Source organism: Zingiber officinale, chromosome 6B, assembly GCF_018446385.1.
Source record: "Zingiber officinale cultivar Zhangliang chromosome 6B, Zo_v1.1, whole genome shotgun sequence".
Taxonomy (NCBI): Eukaryota; Viridiplantae; Streptophyta; class Magnoliopsida; order Zingiberales; family Zingiberaceae; genus Zingiber; species Zingiber officinale.
The window spans coordinates 100574542-100596227 of NC_055996.1; the positions used below are offsets into that span (position 1 = coordinate 100574542).

Consider the following 21686-nt stretch of genomic DNA (forward strand, 5'->3'; position numbering starts at 1 on the left):
AAACACTACTTGAAAAGGTTCACACTTCTGAAAACTTTGTAAATATATTGACAAAGCCAGTTACTACATAAAAGTTCAAACATTACATGAACTTGATCAATTTTTCTAGTTGCTAGAGGAAGGCAGTCTGAATTCGGAGTTCCAGGCGGAGTTCTTCTTAGATCCTCATGTTTCTCCTAAAGGGTGGATATTTATCAAGATGGAGATTATTGAAGATGACTCATATTTAACTGACACAGGGCATGACCATGTTAGCCCCTAAGGGTTTGACGAGAGGCCAATCATACGGTCGTGCTACAGGGCATGATCAAGCTGTACCTTACCTGGTCATGTTCAGGTTTGAGGAAATTGGCATGCCCATGCTTCTCGTGGAGGCTTCGAATTAATGCGGGATTTTATGTATCACTTGGTATTTTTATCTAAAATATCATGTATGGCTTGAGTGGTAAAGTCTCCTTTGGCCGTTTTATGGAATAGGTACATCGTCAAATTACGTTAAATCTCTTCGTTTTCTCTCCTCTCTAGATTTCCTTTCAATTTCTCTTCACTGTTGTTATAGTGCAATTGAGATCTCACAGCCTCCTTCTTCTTCCTCTGACTTGCTGCTTTATGGGGTGACTAGTCCGGCCTCACAGAAATTTTTCACCGGTCACCAGGGTAAATTAAGAAGTGCTTACGGAGGACTAGGGTAACTGCAGGCAGCCCAGAAATCCAGCATCCCTTTGGTTGCATGCCCTATTTGGAGGAAAAATTTCTATAAATATGTCATAGCTAGGGATCGAACCGTAAATACTAAGGTGACAACTTAAATACCCTATTGCTACACCATAGCATTTTTCTTTTGTCATCTTTTTTTATTTATTTTGATTTCCTTCTTTTTCAATCTTTATGTAGCATCTATTATTTTAAAAATGACTCCATTAAATAATTTAATGCTTTGTAAATATATTTTTTTTGTCATGTATAAAGGTAGTCTCGTGTACGAAGTTCTCAAATCCCAAGGAAGGATTAAATTATATTGTGTTAATTGTATGTAATTTTACTTTGTATTTTTATAAAAAGTTAGTTTTATGATTCGAACTCATCATCTCAAAATCACATGATAATAATTTTATAGTTGTCCTAAGTCTCATCTTCTATTTTTTTTCTCATGTTATTAGCTCTGTAAATATTATCTTGATCTGTGTTTGTATGACAATTTTCTCCTGACTTAATGAAAAATTTACAAGAAAAAATAGATTTCTTCTTTCTTCCAACACTTGACAAGCGTATCATAGATGTTATAAGACATTCATCACAAAAACATTGACACTAGATAAGATGATAGTTATAAATTCATAAGTATTTCATACTCGATAACCTTTGTAGCTATTTTGATACAACATTAGTTACATGTGTACGACATGTATAGGACATAACATAGAGTATTATATAGGTGTCATATAATTCAATCCGATCCTTCACCATCGAGGTGGGCGAGGGGGTGGACCAAATGGGCTTGAATGTCGAAATGATGGCAGTGGGGGATCAAACCGTGAAGGAGGTGGTGGATTTTTCCCATATGGTTCTAGAGATGACGGCGGTGGTGCAAAAGGAGGAGGACCTGGTGGTGGTGGCGGCGACGGCGGTTGTCTGGACCACTGAGGAGGAGGCGGTGAAGGTAAGGATCTTTGGGGAGGATGATGATACTGGTGGTGATGATGATGCTCCATCTAATGTTTATTGTTATTTCTTACTAAAATATGATGAGGAACACAGAATAAATAACCTACAAAGGATCCTTTCCAACCTAATGGTCAATGTATAAAGATTGCTCGGTGTAGTTCATGTGATAAGTTTGGTTGTTAGCAAAGTTCGACTTGCCTTCTTTAGGATTACTTAACGCTCATTTCATTTTAAGAACTTTCTTGAAAATGAAACACTACCAAGATTAAGATTGATACTTCACAACTAAGTAATTAACTTAGCAATTACATTCAACAAGAGATTTTGAAATTATTATAATTTTTGGTTTATAATTCATTTTTATTCCAACATAAGTGCTTAAGGACTCTAATGACAAATTTCTGAGGAAAAAAAACTTTAGTAATTACCTAATAGCTTCAAAATCATGTTTAGTGTAATAGGATTACTTTATTTTGAAGCATTCTTTCCTGTCTTACTTTTGTATATAGAAAAAGAATATATATAAAATAAAGATAAACCTAGTTAATCCAATCTTATAGCGGCAGCTCAAAAGTCCAGATAACTAAAAGAAAGGCTTTAAACTATGATTCTACTCTATTAATGTTATACAATTGTTTAAATTTTAATAATTTTGCAACACAAATAAAAAAAATTACATGAAGGCTAGGGATAAAAAAATAATATTTTGAACTATATAAAGATAAAATAAAAAGTAGATAACACATAAAGTGATGGATCGAAAGCGCTAGAGGGGGGTGAATAGCGCTCGTGGCTATTTCGTTTTTCGAAATCGTAAAAGCTTATTCAGAAATAACGCAGCGGAAAGTAAATAAAGTGGACACGAAGGATTTACTTCGTTCGGAGCCTGTGACGACTCCTACTCGAAGGCCCGCGATCCTTGATCGCTTCCGGTGGGCAACAACTATAATTCGTAAAAGCTATTACAAGCTAAGTACAATTTAAGCAGAAAAGAATATTGTACCGACAATAAAAAGACTAAAACTGAAGCTCCGGGTTGTCGTTGCAGCACTTCTGAGTCGAGACGTTAGCAGCTTATCGCACGGAGAATGCTTAGAAGATTGTTATGTTAAAGCTGCACCTCAACCCTCCTTTTATATAAGGTTCCGGGCGCCTGGGACCTTTCCGGACGCCTGGAGTGTGACGTGGCCAGCCAACCAGGTTGCTCCACGTCGCGAAGTCGCGCAGGGGATAAAAGTTGGTCCCGGGCGCCCGGACCTCCTTTTCCCAGGAGCCGCTTCTCCTGCAAAACAAGGTTAGTCCGAGCAATTGCATACCCTGCAAGACAATGTTAGAATCTGATAATTCATAAGTGAAAAAGAGCTGACAGTCTTCGGACTGTCCGAGTCTGACTTCGGATTTCCAACCGGAAACCCTAGGTCGACCCGACGCCTACTGTTCCCTCTACGGGGAATGCGTCCTCACCTACTCCACTCAGGAGATTTACCTGATGCCAGTTCGGTCCTCCAGACCGACTGGACTTTCCGCCTAGGGTTACCACCCCCTAGGACCTAGGGTTACCGCCCCCTAGGATTTTTCTCCACCTAGGGTTACCACCCCCTAGGACCTAAGGTTGCCGCCCCTTAGGGTTTTCCTCCACCTAGGGTTACCGCCCCCTAGGACCTAAGGTTGCCGTCCCTTAGGGTTTTCCTCCACCTAGGGTTACCGCCCCCTAGGACCTAAGGTTACCGCCCCTTAGGGTTTTTCCCTCACCTAGGGTTACCGCCCCCTAGGACCTAAGGTTACAACCCCTTAGGATTTTTCCCTCACCTAGGGTTACCGTCCCCTAGGACCTAAGGTTACAACCCCTTAGGATTTTCCCTTTGCCTAACCGCAGCTAGGACTTTCCTGAAACACTTATTCAACACGTTAGATCACCACAAACCTTAACTTTGAATCCTTTGCCATTATCAAAACTCAGGTTCGATCGTCGGATGCTCCCCGCACCAACAATCTCTCCCTTTTTGATTATGGCAATCGAAATTCAAAGTTAAGTAATAATATGCAGTAAGGTATAAGTACGAGAAAAAAATGGCATTACAAACTCCCCCTTAATATAACCTCCCCTTTGGATTTTTGTTCTCTTTTGAATTTCTCTACTCTCCCCCTTTACCATATATCAAAAATAAGCTAGTTTTGAAAAAAAAAAAAAAAACTTAACTTTTTAAGACAAAACTTATCAGAATTTGTTTAATTTAGGCAAGAGGCAGTGAAAAGCAACAAGGAAAATAGTTTAAGTGCAAAAAGAACTTTAAACCATTGATTTTGCTAGAGGAGACTTAACGAATTGTGGACAATATAATTTCAAAAAAAAATTCAATTTAACGAATTTTTGAAAAAGTTTCAACTTAAAAAATTTTCTAACAAAATTTCAAAAAAAAAATTCAAATAGACTTAACGAATTGTGGCTTAGTTTTAACGGTCAGGTCATAAATGATGTTAATTTTAAAGCTAAGTTAAAAATATCCTGAATTTTTAAGACAGGCCAAAAGTAGTTTTTAATTTTGAATACAATTGAATTAAGCTAATTTTAGAACCAACTCAAAATCACTTCCCCTTAATTAATGCCTTAATAAATTCTTTGGGTTCAGAAGTCTAGGTATGAGAGATTAAAATTATTTTCCTAACTTTCCATCTCACTCATTCTAGATTAACAAGCATATGAGTGAGTGTGAGATGGAGTTTACTTTAATTTACAATACTGCAAATATCAGTTAGAATTCCAAATAGGTGACTATTATTTTGAAGATTTAAGAATTAATTGAGTTTAGAATTTCAAAGCATTTAATAACTTCTGAAAAGGATTTTGAAATTAATTTTTCAGAGGATATTTCAAATAATTTTTGAAATTAATTTTTCAAGGGATTTTTCAAATGATTTTTCAAAAGATTTTGAAATGATCATTTTTCAAATTAAGTTTTAAAATAATTTTGAAATTATTAAGTTTTAGAAGATTTTGAAAAGATTTTTCAAATAATTTTGAAATGAAGTTTTAAAAGATTTTGAACTGATTTTGAAAAGATTTTTCAAATAATTTTTTAAAAGAATTTTAAAAGATTTTGAAATGTTTTTGAAAAGATTTTTCAAATAATTTTGAAAGAATTTTAAAAGATTTTGAAATGATTTTGAAAAGATTTTTCAAATAATTTTTTAAAATAATTTTAAAAGATTTTGAAATGATTTTAAAAAGATTTTTCAAATAAATTTTTAATAGAATTTTAAATAACTATCTGTTTGAATTTTTAAAATTCCTTAGTCATCTCACCCATCTAAATTTTTAATCAGGGAATCCTATAATTGTTGTGAGATGAATTATGGTTGAATTTAAGGGTCTGGTTTAACTTTGTGTTAGATTCAGGTTTAGCTTTGGGTTCAACAAGTAAGCATTGTTTGGATAAACTTCTGGGCTATGGTGAGTCACAAGGTACTCACTAAAGTAACCATGCCTTCGAGGTTTCCCAAATAGTCCTACCCATTGAGCTTAATACTAAACCTTGGTCTAACTAGTTAGGATTCATTTAAGGGTAGCTTCGGTTAGTTCCACTTGGCCAAATGCACCAGGTCGAAGCCATATCTTCCTAGACATGCGATGCTCAAGCTTTCCTAACGTACTATCATCCAAAAACTTCACCAGTACTATGGGTCAAGTTAAACCTAGCCCATTTTGATCTAACCTTAATTACTCTGTCGGGTAATCTACTCTTGTTTTACCCATTTCGGGTAGATTAGGTTCAGTTACCCTGTCGGGTAGTTCAGTTGGGGGTACCAGCGAGTCTGGATCCTTCATCTATTTTTATTTAACTTAAGTTGAAATTTACTTTTAATTTGAATTAATTTCGAATTGAATTTCGAATTTAATTTAATTTTAAATTTTTAATTGAATTTTGAATTTAATTTTTAATTTTTAATTTAATTTTGAATTTTTAATTTAATTTTAAATTTTGAATTTAATTTGAATATTAATTTGAATTATGTTCTTAATATTGTTTTTCTATTAGCTCCCTCTAGATCATAGCCTCGATATGGTCTATCAAGGTAATAGACTTGATCCTTGGGGACCCAATAGTGACCATTTCCAACTTGATTAACCAAGTTGGATTTTGGCACCCACGCTTGGATAATTTTTCTATTATTTCTATTGACTAGCGATAAATATGATTTGTATTTTATTTTAGTTTTAAATCCAAGTCCAGTTTTGTCGCTGTTTTCCAAGAATCAGATCCATATTCTTGGAGCCCAAGGTGAACCGTTCCAACGTATCCTTGAGTTCTTTAATTTGAGCTTTCAAATTAGAATTTTCTTCCTCAAGTTGTTGGACTTGAGTTGAACTTCCAATTTGAACTGACTCAGTTAAAGAGCTCGAGTCAGTCGCTTCCTTAGGGTTGTTACCTCCTTTTGGAGCGACTTAACCCGGACATTGGATTTAGCCAACTTTTTTACTAAGTAAGGTAATAATTCATGCAAGTTATCTAATTGAAATTCTGCGAGTAGTGAACTTACAGTGGGTTTTGGTCCTTCGGAAACGAATGCGGATTCGTGGCTTCGATCAGACTCAGTCTCGGATTCACTCTCGGTTTCTGACTCATACTCGGACTCAGTTTCTGCCACGGTTGCTTATACTGGTAGAGCGAGGAAGCTCGTCGGTTCTTCTTCGTCGGACCCGGATTCATCTGAAGACTCGGACCATATCTTTTCCTCTGTCTTACTTGTACATGCAACCATCGTAATACCTTCCTCGGCCGAAGTAGTATTATTCTGCTCATCTAATTCAAATAAATCATTTATTAAATTTTGCTTACTTACTTGAGCGTCGGAAGTGCCCTCGTGTAGTTCCATCAACTTTTGCCACAACTCTTTTGCACTTGCGAAGGGGCCGATGCGGTTCAGTTCTTCATTGGTTAGGCCACATTGTAGCATGCAGGTTGCTTTGGCATCAGCTTCAACTTTTTTCATTGTGCTAGAATCCCAGTTGATGCATGAGATAAGTTCTCCGGTGTCGTCACGTGGAAGTTCGAGTCCGGTCTGGATGATGATCTACATCTCGACTTGCGTCTTGAGGTGGTATTCCATCCGGTTCTTCCAGTATCCAAAGTCCTTGCCAGAAAAGAGCGACGGTCGGACGGTGCAGAATCCTTCTTGGAATGTCATTTTAAAAGAACCTTGCACACAAAAAAATAGCAAAAAAAATGTACCAGGACTTGATCCTGGATTAGCAGTGCGGTATGGAAGGATAGAAATTTAGTTCACCAGTTTCGAGAAAAAATAATAAAATAATAATAAAATATTATTAAAAATATTTAAAAAATATTATTTCAAATTTTGCCAAATTCAATATTTTATCAATACTAATAAACCGTGAAAGGATAAAAATGAATTTTTCAAAAATAATTTTGGAGGGAAAAAAAATGAAAGGCGTAAGGTTTTATTTTTACCCTATACAAACGACAAAGCCACGAAAAATGCTTGAATGGTGGTTGCACCAGTTCAAAGCGACCCCGCTCTGATACCAATTGATGGATCGAAAGCGCTAGAGGGGGGGTGAATAGCGCTCGTGGCTATTTCGTTTTTCAAAATCGTAAAAGCTTGTTCAGAAATAACGCAGCGGAAAGTAAATAAAATGGACACGAAGGATTTACTTCGTTCGGAGCCTATGACGACTCCTACTCGAAGGCCCGCGATCCTTGATCGCTTCCGGTGGGCAACAACTATAATTCGTAAAAGCTATTACAAGCTAAGTACAATTTAAGCAGAAAAGAATATTGTACCGACAATAAAAAGACTAAAACTGAAGCTCCGGGTTGTCGTTGCAGCACTTCTGAGTCGAGACGTTAGCAGCTTGTCGCACGGAGAATGCTTAGAAGATTGTTATGTTAAAGTTGCACCTCAACCCTCCTTTTATATGAGGTTCCGGGCGCCTGGGACCTTTCCGAGCGCCTGGAGTGTGACGTGGCCAGCCAACCAGGTTGCTCCACGTCGCGAAGTCGCGCAGGGGATAAAAGTTGGTCCCGGGCGCCCGGACCTCCTTTTTCCAGGAGCCGCTTCTTCTGAAAACAAAGTTAGTCCGAGCAATTGCATACCCTGCAAGACAATATTAAAATCTGATAATTCATAAGTGAAAAAGAGCTGACAGTCTTCGGACTGTCCGAGTCTGACTTCGGATTTCCAACCAGAAACCCTAGGTCGACCCGACGCCTACTGTTCCCTCTACGGGGAACGCGTCCTCACCTACTCCACTCAGGAAATTTACCTTATGCCAGTCCGGTCCTCCAGACCGACTGGACTTTCCGCCTAGGGTTACCGCCCCCTAAGACCTAAGGTTGCCGCCCCTTAGGGTTTTCCTCCACCTAGGGTTACCGCCCCCTAGGACCTAAGGTTGCCGCCCCTTAGGGTTTTTCCCTCACCTAGGGTTACCGCCCCCTAGGACCTAAGGTTACAACCCCTTAGGATTTTTTATTTGCCTAACCGCAGCTAGGACTTTCCTGAAATACTTATTCAACACGTTATATCACCACAAACCTTAACTTTGAATCCTTTGTCATTATCAAAACTCAGGTTCGATCGTCGGATGCTCCCCACACCAACATAAAAGGCTAAAATGAAATTTTAAAAGAGTTTTTGTTGCTATATTTTCTTTGTGCAAAGTCAAAGACCTTTCACTCTTGGACTGATCAGAAGCACCAGACACTCAAGAAATAAGCCGCATCGACTTGGACTTGCCGCACACCATGCAACTCTTTCGACAGTTTCCGAGTACGGCATCGTTCCCAATCATGTAATTGGGATTCTTTTGGCACTCCCCCGTGGATGCCCAATATGAACAATTCTCATTGTAGTCAGAGCACTCCTCGGTCGAGCTTGGTTTCTGCGGATTGTCATAGGACCTGACATGAATCCATTTTGGCGCCGACCATTTTTCACCTTCAATGACAGGGCAGCTACCATGGAGACTGGCTGGATCTGTTGTGCCATTGATGTGAAGGCTAAAGAAGAGCACTGCATCACCCTTTTTAGGTTTCACTGCAAGCAAATCAAAAGCTAAGCTACATCAACTAAACTCTATGATTAACAATTCCAAGAAGCACCAATTCATCGATTGTACCTGCAAGGCCATTTTTTGCACAATCAGACCAACTGTCATCTTTAAACTGAGACGAGGCACCCTGAAATAGTCACAAATAAAGGTTATCCCCCATTCTATCCCAACCAAAATATTTGCTGGCAGTGCTTTACTACCTCTGCTATTGGAAAGACAGTCTCCCCTCCTTTTTCGACATCTGAAAGATACATAAGAACTGTTGCATACCTATCGCCTCCGCGTATTTTGTTCTTTGGATCGAAAAAGTAGTCATGATGTGGTACGTACTTTTGACCTTCTTGGTAGCGTAATACTTGAAGGGCCTCAGCATTTTCTGCTTATAGATGCAATGCTAAGATGATGAAACAAGAAAACTACAAGAATTGCACCATGCAATGCATAACTAGCGCAAGGAAATACCCTCTGGAAGGAAGGTCCATTTGGCAATCCTTTGATCAATTCTTGCAATTACCTCATCCTTGGACCAAAGAGAAACAATCGTTAGCTCCTTAATGATCCGTAATTACTAATTTCATACATAGTTCCAAAAATAACAAAAATGAAAAGAATATATTGTTGAATATAAGTGAATGGAGAAGAGATGGAAGAGAAAAAAGGTTCCATTGTGAATGAGATTTTAGTCCTACATTGGGAGTTTCATGACATGATGATTGGTTTATATTGATTCACATGCATTGAGGATGTGAACAAATGCATAGGGATAGGCTCTCTCTCACACGTGGATGCGCAGGGGGAGAGGTGCAAATCCAGGGCCCGGATTGCACTGAACCATATTGACTTGTGTGCGGGCGCGGCTTGCGCACGCTGAATGCCGGACCGGTCAAGGCAAAATTTGTCTAAGTGGAACAACCGACATTTTGCCACGTAAACCTTTTACTGTTGTAACGGATGTATTAAGTTTGAGATTAATGTAGAATCTAAACGTTCGAATAATAATGAGTGAAACAGTAGACGTTTCACTGCTCGTCTAGTAATGAGCACTAATCGACCATTAACAATGTCGTTGATCTGAGCTTCTATATAAGGAGGCTGCGATCACAGGCAGAGAAGACACACGCAACGAAGCAAGCAAAAGCTATCCACCTCATTCCCCTCCTCTGTCGTGCTACTCCTGCTCGGCAGAGTGTCCGTGATAGCGATCGGGTACCACTTAGTTCACCGTGACCACTAGTGCTTGGTGCGGATCACGGTCAAACCGTTGTATCCTGGGAAACAGACGACCCGAGTAAGCCTAGAAACACAGTCGGAGGTGGGGGCGAATCTGTTTCAAGGAAACTGCGACTCTCGCAAGCCTCGGTTAGTTTTCTCGATCGGTCTCTTCGTCCGCCCGGTCGGCCAGTCTACTTGCCAGATCTGTCTACTCGCTCGTCTGTCTTTTGCCAGATCTGTCAAGACTGCTCTGTCAAGACCTGCTCTGTCAAGACTGCTCTGTCAAGACTTGCTCTGTCAAGACCTGCTCTGTCAAGACTGAGTCTGTCAAAACTGCTCTGTCAAGACCTAATCTATCAAGACTGCTCTGTCAAGACCGCTATGCAGACCTGCTCAAGTCGCTCTGCAACGCAGACCTGTAGCTCGGCTAATCTGCCCGCTCGGCGACTAAGTTCGCTCTTCTGTACTTAAGAGAAACCAGCCCCTACTGGCAATCTGAGATCATCCGCTCAGGTCATCTCTATTGTAAGTTGAATTTAAATTTTGTGTAATTTTAAAATTCAGCTAACTCCCCAAAATCTCCGGCAACAGATTATATTGTCCAATAATCTTAAAACAGACTCGATTCTTTTGAGATGGCCACAGAACGGAATGTTGAGGTGCAACAGACTCAACACGTGCAGACCCCCTTCGCCTCGATTGGAATTGTGCCAATAAACCATGGGGAAAAGCTAGAGAAGTTCAGTGGACTGAACTTTAAGAGGTGGCAGCAAAAGATGTTCTTCTACCTGACCACGCTCAACCTGGCTCGGTTCTTGATCGAGGACCCTCCCAAGCGTGCTGAGATGCTGATGCGCAGACCATCAGTGCAGTGGAAGCATGGACTCATTCTGAGTTCCTTTGCCGAAACTCTATCCTCAACTGCCTTGCCGATTCGTTGTACGCTGTGTATAGCATGAAGAGAATGATTAAGGAGTTGCGGGAGTCCCTGGACAAGAAATACAAGACGGAGGATGCAGGGGCCAAGAAGTTCATCGTAGGTCGATTCCTGGACTATAAGATGGTTGACTCCAAGACGATGATCAGCCAAGTCCAGGAGCTTCAAGTGATCTTGCACGAGATCCACTCAAAATGGATTGTTCTGAGTGAAATCTTCCAGGTGGCTGCTATCATTGAGAAACTACCTCCCGGCTGGAAGGATTTCAAGAACTACCTGAAGCACAAGCGGAAGGAGATGAATGTGGAGGAACTCATTGTTCGACTTCGCATCGAAGAAGACAACAAGAGTTCAGAGAGAAAACTGTTCTCTCAAGCTACTATAAAAGCCAACGTGATCAAGCACGGTCAAAGCTCGAAACGGAAGAATCCTAAATCTTCTAAGATGGACCCAGAGGAGGCATCAATAAAAAAAAATTCTCTGGGAAATGTTTCAACTGTGACCGAGTGGGTCATAAATATTCGGATTGTAGGAAGCCGAAGAAGAAGCAGGAGGCCAACCTGAACGAGGGACGAGAAATGAATGACCTTTGCACAGTGGTCTCAGAACTGAACCTGGTCGGTTCAAACCCGCGGCAATGGTGGATCGATACTGGAGCCACCAGACATGTGTGCTATAACAAGGAGCTGCTCCACAACTTCGAAGAAGTCACTGGAGACAAACTGTTCATGGGGAACTCAGCAACCTCGGACATCATGGGCTAAGGAAAGGTGGTGCTGAAGATGACCTCGGGTAAAGACCTTACTCTGAATAATGTGTTGTATGTTCCGGAGATTCGGAAGAATCTAGTGTCCGGAACACTGTTAAGTAAGCATGACTTTCGCATTGTTTTTGAGTCAGACAGAGTTGTATTGTCCAAAAATGAAGTGTTTGTAGGAAGGGGCTAAGTATCTGATGGGTTGTTTAAGCTCAATGTAATGGCGATTAGGCCTAAGATAAATAAAACTGAAAGCTCTTCCACTTATATGTTTGAGTCTTCGTGTTTGTGGCATGGTAGACTAGGACATGTTAACTACGATGTGTTGCGTAGATTAATTAATATACAAAGCATACCTACATTCTACCTTGACCCAAAACACAAGTGTGAGAGTTATGTTGAAACGAAAATGATAAGGTCATCCTTTCAACATATTGAAAGAAGTAACGAACCACTTGACCTAATCCACACTGATGTGTACGACCTAAAAGGTACAACAACACGTGGTGGTAATAAATACTTCATCACTTTTGTAGATGATAACACAAAATACTGTTATGTGTATCTTCTCAAAAGTAAGGATGAAGCTATAAAGAAAATTGCTCTCTATAAGACTGAGGTTGAAAACCAACTTAATAGGAAAATTAAGGTGGTTCGAAGTGACCGAGACGGTGAATATGTATCACCGTTTACTTAGTTGTGTGCTGAACATGGGATCAGACACGAAACAACAGCTCCTTATACTTCTCAGCAAAATGGAGTTGATGAGCGAAAGAATCGAACTCTAAAGGAGATGATGAATGCTCTTCTATTGAGCTCTGGATTGCCAGAGTCCATATGGGGGGAAGCTGTGTTAACAGCGAATTACCTTTTAAATAAGGTGCCCCGGAAGAAAATAAATAAGAACCTTTATGAGTTGTGGAATGGAAGACAACCGTCCTACAAATATTTACAAATGTGGGGGTGTCTTGCCAAAGTGTTGGTGCCTGATCCAAAAAAGATTAAGATAGGATCAAAAACTATTGATTGTATATTTATTGGATATGCACAAAACAGCGCTGCGTATAGATTTTGTGTGTAGGAGTCACACATACCGGAGATACACAAGAACTCGATAATCGAATCGAGAAATGTCTCGTTCTTCGAGCATGTATTTCCGTATAAGACCCGAGAGGATGCTAGCTCCTCAAAACGAGCAAATGAAACACAAGGCGAAGAAGAAGATGATGATGATGAGGAACCTATGGAGGTTGAGCCTAGATGGAGCAAATGAGTTCGGGTAGAAAAATCCTATAGAACGGATTTTATCACTTTCGTGTTGGAGAGTGAGCCCCGAAGTTACTCAGAAGTTGTAGGCTCTTCTGATGAACCTTACTGGAGAGAGACAATTGCATCTGAGATAGAATCTATCTTGCAAAATCACACTTGGGAACTTGTGGATCTTCCTCCGGGAAGTAAATCACTAGGTTGCAAGTGGATTTTCAAAAAGAAAATGAAGTCAGATGGCACAATTGATAAATATAAGGCAGACTGGTAATCAAAGGATACCGACAACGAGAAGACCTAGATTACTTTGACACGTATTCTCTGGTGTCGAGAATAACTTCCATTAGAGTACTGTTGGCTATCGCCGCTCTATGGAATCTCGAAATATATCAAATGGATGTAAAGACTGCATTTCTAAACGAGGATTTAGAAGAGGAGATCTACATGGAGCAACCTGAGGGGTTTTCTGTATTAGGACAGGAAAACAAGGTTTGTAGATTGGTGAAGTCATTATATGGCTTGAAACAAGCACCAAAGCAGTAGCATGAAAAATTTGATAATGCCATGAAGGAATGTGGATTCAAGATCAATGAATGTGATAAATATGTCTACATGAAAGCCACAAAGAGTGACTATGTCATCTTATTCCTCTATGTAGACGACATACTTATCATTGGAAGTAATGATAAGATAATACAATTCACAAAAGGTATATTGAGCTCAAGATTTGATATGAAAGACATGGACCTAGCTGATGTGATTCTAGGAATCAAAATTCTTAGAACAACAGAAGGACTTGTTCTTAGTCAGTCCCATTACGTGGACAAAATTATTGAGAAATTCACCAAGGGTGATACTGCGTTGCCACGAACGTCGATAGATACAAGTCAACATTTATCGAAAAATCGAGGTGAAAGCATCTCTCAGATAGAGTACTCTCGAGTGATTGGAAGTCTGATGTACTTGATGAGTTGTACACGACCAGACTTGGCCTACGCAGTAAGCAAACTGAGTAGATATACGAGTAATCCCAGTGTTGAGCACTCGAAAGGGATAATAAGAGTACTAAGGTACTTGAGGTATACTCGTGAATATGGACTGCACTATACAAGATATCCTGCTGTGATCGAAGGATACAGCAATGCAAGTTGGATATCTGATATAAAAGATTCTAAGTCTACGAGTGGATATGTCTTCACTCTAGCAGGTGCAGTCATTTCCTGGAAATCTTCTAAGCAAACTGTAATAACCAGATCCACGATGGAATCTGAGTTTATAGCTCTTGACAAATGTGGTGAAGAGGCTGAATGACTACGACAATTCTTAGAAGATATTCCACAATGGCCGAAACCTGTGCCGGTAATTTGCATACATTGCGATAGTCAATCAGCAATCGGTCGGTCACAGAGCCATCTGTATAATGGTAAGTCTAGACATATACGTCGTAGGCATAATACCATTAGACTACTCTCAACGGGAGTTATCACTGTTGACTATGTGAAGTTAAAAGATAACCTAGCGGATTCGCTAACCAGGGTTAAATCGAGAGTTAGTTGCAAGCTCCTCACGAGGAATGGGCTTGATGCCATTGTCAGCGATCAGTGTAGAGGACACCCAACCTATGCTGACTGGAGATCCCAAGAACTAGATTCAAAAGGACAACTAATCTGCACTGACTAGACGCACTGTGGGGAATAGCCCAATGAAACAGTGACTAGACCAGGATAAGCCAATGGGCTTTTAATGATCAAGAAGAGTAGATGACAACTCTTGAGGGAACACCTATGTGAGAAAAAAGTAGGGCCGCTTCGAAGAGAATTGGAGGCACAATTCTTAGAGTTTCTCACAGAACCAGGCGTGTTCATGGCCAAGAACGAACACACTCATGAGAACTGAGTTGTATCAGGGAGAGTCTTGGGTGAGATTTGTCACTGCTTACACAGATGGCAGTATAGTTCAAGGACATCGTGTCTACTATCAGCCAGTAAGCAACCAAATCTTCACAAGGAAAGGTTCAAAGGGTAAAACCTACATATCCTATACTTGACTCAACTGTTGAATGTTATCACATACCCTATCTCCAATCATGTGGGGGATTGTTGAATATAAGTGAATGGAGAAGAGGTGGAAGAGGAAAGAGGTTCCATTGTGAATGAGACTTTAATCCCACATTGGGAGTTTCATGGCATGATGGTTGGTTTATATTGATTCACATACATTGAGGATGTGAACAAATGCATCGGGAGAGGCTCTCTCTCATGCGTGGGTGCGCAGGGGGAGGGGTGCAAATCCAGAGCCCGGATTGCACTGAACCATGTTAACTCGTGTGCGGGCACGACCTATGCACACCGAATGCCGGACTGGTCGGGGCAAAATTCGCCCAAGTGGAACAACCAACGTTTTGCCACGTAAACCTTTTGCTGCTGTAACGGATGCATTAAGTTTGAGATTAATGCAAAATCTAAACATTCGAGTAATAATGAGTGAAACGATAGATGTTTCACTGCTCGTCTAGTAATGGTCATTAATCGACTATTAACATTGTCGTTGATCTGAGCTCCTATATAAGGAGGTTGCGATCATAAGCAGAGAAGACACACGTAGCGAAGCAAGCAAAAACTATCCACCTCATTCCCCTCCTCTGTCGTGCTACTCCTGCTTGGCAGAGTGCCCGTGATAGCGATCAGGTGTCACTCAGTTCGCCGTGACCACCAGCGCTTGGTGGGGATCAGTCAAACCGTTGTATCCTGGGAAACAGACGACTCGAGTAAGCCTAGAAACACAGCCGGAGGTGGGGGCGAATCTGTTTCAAGGAAGCTGCGACTCTCGCAGGCCTCGGTCAATTTTCCCGGTCGGTCTCTTCGTTCGCCCGATTGGCCAATCTACTCGCCAGATCTGTCTACTCGCCCGGTCTGTCTTTTGCCAGATCTGTCAAAACTACTCTGTCAAGACCTGCTCTGTCAAGACCTGCTCTATCAAGACTGTTATATCAAGACCTGCTCTGTCAAGACCTGGTATGTCAAGACTGCTCTATCAAGACCTGGTCTGTCAAAACTGCTCTGTCAAGACCTGCTCTGTCAAGACCTAGTCTGTCAAGACCTGATCTGTCAAGACCTGCTCTGTCAAGACCTGGTATGTCAAGACTGCTCTGTCAAGACCCTGGTCTGTCAAGACCGCTCTGCAGGCTTGCTCAAGTCACTCTGCAACGCAGACCTGCAGCTCGGCTGATCTGCCCATCCGCTCAGGTTATTTCTATTGTAAGTTGAATTTAAATTTTGTGTAATTTTAAAATTTAGCTAACTCCTTAAAATCTCCGGTAACAGATTGTATTGCCCAACATATATATTATACAACGCAACCATAGAAAAAAAATTAGTTAGAAGATGTCAGTGTGAACCTCATCGGATGATGGTATACAAATCTAGAAGATTCAATTCGTAAATGAATCAATATTTTATACTGTAAGTTTACTCGATGAAAATAGTGTTAAACAATATTAAAATTTGTTGTTAGTGTGTGAATTATTCTGTAACTCTTGCATCATATGTGCCCCAAAACCATCTTAGAGCTAAGCAAAGAAGAAAGAGCAGATGGCTGAAATTCTCGTATAAGTTCTTTTCTAATTTATGCCTACTCACTGTTTATGTTGTTTCTTGGGTTTTAACTGGTATTAGTTATAGATGTTCTTTTCTTCTGAAATCAGTGTGTTTGGTTCACAGTGGTCATATGCCATGTAATCCTAATGTCCATGTTTATGTGTTCCATTAATTTAAAGGCATATTATATCTTCAAGTCACAGATTATAAAAAATGGCCATATATTAGGAGGATGGGATAAAGATGTAGTTAAGTCACAAGTAGAATATATTAATGGCAATAGGATAAGAAAACATAATACAATCCAGCTCATCAATTCAGTTTATCTAGTTTTGTTTCTTGATTATTTTTTTCTGCCTTGATAGGTTTCTTCTCATATTGGAACTAACTTGTTTTCTCCTTGTAAATTGTATATGAGTTTGCAGTAGTCTGTTTGTAACTCTTAGATTGTAAATTATCTTCTGACTTGGATGCACTCTAAACCATAAACCATGAGAATAGCTAAATTAATTCCAATGGGCTTAAGAGTGGAGTGATGAAATAATTAAAAAAAATATATCCCAAGCAAAAAATGACCTTTTTTTGCCCTTTATTGCGTTAGCATTTCAATCACAATTCTATATAGATAAACTATAAACTTAGACAAAAGAACTTCTATTGAACATAGCTAACAGTGTATGAACAAAGATACAAAATAAAGCATCAACTGTACAAAATGTTTGGATTTGAAGATTAATAACTTTTGGTCACTACATCAAGTAAATTACGAAAGTTGCGGTTGTTTGTTTGATGCACTTCTGAATAGTGAGATAACTTAGAGCTTTAGGCATCTTTTAGTAAGCAAGAATGGACAAAGTACCTGATGTTTTGTAAGAAACATTCCGAAGCTTGTACGCACGTTGCTCTTGCGAATTTCCCCAGATATACTGTCGGCCACCATTGATCTCTTCATCTTGCTCCTCGCCTGCATCAAATTAGTCAAAACCAAGGAAATATACAAATTCAGAACCATGAAAACATACAGAGATAAGAAAGGGATAGCTTCTTCGTTACCAGTTTAATGATATGGTCACATTCCTCATCGGAAAGGAACCCTTCATAAAGGAAGATCCTGCAGCAAAGTTCAAATACATTCTTAAAGCATTCTGACAAAGTTCAAGAACAAGCAATATGAGTATTACTATTCCTGGATGAATATTAACGTTTCCTCTAAAAAAAAAAGTAGAATTTGATCCTCAATTCAGGCCTTGTAGATTAATATCTAAGTTGATAGCATAAGTTAAGCATATGGCTTCAATAAGACCTTTCTTCCTTTGAAAGAGTAAGGTTTCTGACGCATTGAAACCAAGAAAATCGAAGTTCAAAGTTAACTTTTTTTTGAGCATTTTGTCCCAAAATTTGCATTGTCAATTAGTTGGGAGGAAAATTTGTTGTATCAATAAGACCTTTTTCCTCTGAAGCAGCAAATTCTATGACGAGCTGTAACCAAGAAAGGTTCAACTCACTTTTTGCATTTGATCATTTTGTCCAGAAATGTCAATGAGTAGGGAGGAAGAAAAGAAGATAAATTTGAAACAAAACCCTAAATCAAGATGTCAGAACTATGCCACCGTAGTGTACGAAACTAAAAATGGAACTTTTTTGTTGAGAGAGAGACAGAGAGAGAAGGAGAGCAACGCTAACGCGCACCTGGGACGCCAAGAGATCTGCGTGACGCGACTGGGATCGTCTATGCTGGGCTCGGTTACGGCGAGGGGGACGAGACCCAGGAAGGAGACGAGGGCAGAGAAGAAGAAGGCGATGGAAGAGGCGTAGGATCTCATGGCGGCTGCGGAGGCGGAGCAGCGCGTGAATGCTTCATTGTCGTCGCGATGCCGATGGTGAAGCTATAACTGCAAGAGCGCGGAGAGTTGGATCCGGCGGCGCCCACAGTGATCTTAGGCACCCTTGCAATTCCCGCGGCAGAATTTTTCAAGGATATTTTTTTTATTAATTATTAAAAAAATACTTTATCTTTCTTTTGCATTCAGAAAATACTCTAATTTCTAAAATTATTATTATTGTAATTATAAATTGTAATTATTATAAGTAAAGTTGAGTTGGCTAATGCAGGATATAATTGCTATAATACGATAAGTGTTCGGGGAAAAGTTGAGTTATGATTCCACCTTTCATTTGATATGAAAAAAACGTTATTTATGGATAATGGTGATTTCTTAATTTTTTAAGTATCTAAAATTGAGTAATGGATGAATTGACCGGAGCCCAGAATTAATCAACAAAATTGAATATCCAACTAAAAAATATTTTTATAATCTTAATATTTAATCTGGGCCTTTACTGATTAACCTTCCAGCCAAAATAAAATTAGATTAATGTCAATTTTTTTATTCATATTAAAAATAATTTTAAGATTTATTATAATTTTTAGAGACTTATTAAATTATTTTTTTTATAAAGATAAGTATACATGAACGATAGCTAGTTTTAATAAAAAAACAAACAATGCTCTTTTAATTTGTACCGTATAATTTTTTAAATACGGAACTTTAGGTTTTTGAATGCTTTTTGTTAAAGAAAGCATATTAGGACGATAATTTCATCCGAATTTAATGAGTAATTTGACATCTGATTCAAATAGAGGAGGATTTAGAGGAAATTTTTATATCCGATTATAGTAAATAGGTATTCTGATATAGAGTTCTTCTTAGATTCTCGTGTTTCTCTTAAAGTATGGATATTTATCAAGATGGAGATTATTGAAGATGACTCATATTTAACTGACACATGATATGACCGTGTTAGCTCCTAAGGGTTTGATGAGAGGCCAGTCATACGGTCGTGCTACAAGTGTGCACTACCTGGTCATGTTCAAGTTTGAGGAAATTGGCACGCCCAGAGCTGGTCCTAGACTTGGAAGGGTCCGGTGCAAAAAAAAAAAAAAATGCCCTTTAAATTCAGATAAAAAATAATAAAATTGATACTGTATAAATAATTCATTAACAGAACACATAAACTAAAATCCATAATAATAAAAACATTATATTCGATATGGCTAATAATCAGTATTAGAAAATAAAAAAGAACTATTACAATTAACTATGAAAAATTGATCTTCTTACATTTTTATCTGCAAAGTCATCAATCAATCTTTCATAATTGAGTTTTTCTAAAAACTCACTCTCAATTGAAATCATAACTAATGCATTCAATCTTGTTTGGGTCATGGTTGATCTCAAACAATATTTCAACAACTTCAATTTAGAAAAGCTTCTTTCTGCAGATGCGACAGTCACTGGAATAGTTAATAATATCCTGTATGCAATGAATGAATTCGGGAAACAATTCATTCTTTATAAAAAAAAATAGTATTTCACTTGCTATTGTTGTTTCCTTTGGTAGAATATGTTGTATGATTTCCAGTTCTTGATATAAGTCATCTCTATCCAAATCTGAAACATCTTGTCTTGTACCCTTTTTTTCTTTGTAATTTCCTTTCATGATTCTTGCAACGAGATTTAAGTCCTCATCAATCAATGAACTCAACTTTTCAGTTGTGAAAAGAAATCCAAAAAGATCTTCATATTTCTCATATTGCTCAAATCTTTTTTTCAATGACCCAATTGTTTGATCTACTATGTACAAGAAATAATGAACCCTAAAAGCTTCCTCAGCAGATTCTTGAGGTATTTTGGAAGACTCACATGTAACTTCGTCAAAATATCTTTTTCTATATATTTATCTTTTTTTCAGGGAAAACAGGATCAATCTCCATTGTTGAAGCAAGTTCTTTTACTATATTAATAGCTTGTCCAAATCCAGATTCTCTATACTCTTCAAAGGAAGCAATTAGCCCCTTAACCTTAGTCATAGCAACGTCAATAAGCATGTTTTCAGATTGTAAGCATTTGCTAACAATGTTAACTTTATCCAATATGTCATACCAAATAATCATACCTACTAAAAACTCAAAATTTCCAAGTTCAAATGTTGCTAAAGACTTAGCTTCATTTCTTACTTTAGAGTATGTATCTTTTTCTTCTACAACTTGAAGTAAAGCTTTTCTGATTTGTTGAGCTTGAAGTACCACTACTTTCACACTTTCAGTACAACTTTCCCATCGAGTGATTGGCAATGGTTTGAGAGTTAAACCTTTTACCGTTACATGATCTATCAAAATCTTCCACCTCTTTGTAGAATGAGAAAATATTGTATAAATCTATTATACTACTCCAAAAAAGTCTTTCGCTTTTCCACAGGAATTTGCAATGTCACAAAGTGTTAAACTCAAACAATGACAACCATATGGAGTGTATAATGCTCTAGAATTTATATTCAAAAGTTATTTGTGTACGCCTTGGTGTCTCCCTTTCATGTCTGCTCCATTATCATATCCTTGACCTCTCATATTATCAATATTAAGATCAAAACTTTTCAACACATTTTACAGTTCTTCAAACAACTCTTATCCTGTTGTATCATCCACTTTTAAAAATCTCAAAAAATATTCTTCTACTTTCATTGGGCTTATAGAAACATCAACACATCTTATAACCAAAGTCATTTGCTCTTGGTTACTAACATCAAGAGTGCAATCAAGTATTGACCGAAAAGAACTTAGCTTTTTTAATGTTTTCCAGAATAGAACTCTTGATTTGAGAAGCTAACAAACATATTAATTCATTATGAATTTTATGGCTAAGATAATGATGATGTGTATTTCTTTCAATATGCTCCTTCATCACTAAATCCCACTCAGCAATCATCTCAATAGTAGCCATAAAATTTCCATTGTTATCATCATAAAGCTTCTCATTACTACCACGAAATGCTATATTATGTTTAGCGAAAAATCTCACAAGTGAAATTAATCAATGTAATACGTTCCTCTAATGCTCTTTTACCTTCTTAATTTGATCTTGAATAGTGATCCTGTCCGAAAGCTGAATCAACAGACGCTAGGCACGTGGCGCTCTCCGAGTCGCTGATGTGGATCTCTGACTGGTCGTATGATCCTCCGGCGAACCTGCACAGAAGTCGGGCCGGGAAGGAGTTCCCGGCGACGACCCTCCTACGCTCAAGTCAGGCGAAGCTCAACAAGAAAGTGGCTCCAAGAATCGTAGAATGCGTACCTCCATCTAAGGATGAGAGCCTTTATATAGGGCTGTGGAGAAGCGGGTG

General features: G+C 38.8%; 1 protein-coding gene across 1 annotated transcript; it reads right to left on the minus strand.

The window, feature by feature from the left end:
- Positions 1–8262: 8262 nt before the first annotated feature.
- LOC121990478 (probable prolyl 4-hydroxylase 6) lies at positions 8263–18414 on the minus strand. The gene is made up of 7 exons (XM_042544604.1): positions 18195–18414; positions 17559–17616; positions 17365–17469; positions 9200–9257; positions 8938–9113; positions 8804–8864; positions 8263–8721 (listed from the first exon to the last, which is right to left on the minus strand). Exons 1-7 carry the CDS (start codon positions 18326–18328, stop codon positions 8390–8392), a joined length of 924 nt encoding a protein of 307 aa, XP_042400538.1. The 5' UTR covers positions 18329–18414; the 3' UTR covers positions 8263–8389.
- Positions 18415–21686: the final 3272 nt, after the last annotated feature.

What these genes read in the sequence shown, in the direction of transcription:
- LOC121990478 (XM_042544604.1), bottom strand. Translation starts at nt 18,328, where the DNA reads ATGAGATCCTACGCCTCTTCCATCGCCTTCTTCTTCTCTGCCCTCGTC. An exon ending in TGTTTCTTACAAAACATCAG is followed by an intron (nt 9,258 to 17,364) that starts GTACTTTGTCCA and finishes CTTTGGTCCAAG; the next exon opens with GATGAGGTAATTGCAAGAAT. An exon ending in ATGGACCTTCCTTCCAGAGG is followed by an intron (nt 9,114 to 9,199) that starts GTATTTCCTTGC and finishes ATCTATAAGCAG; the next exon opens with AAAATGCTGAGGCCCTTCAA.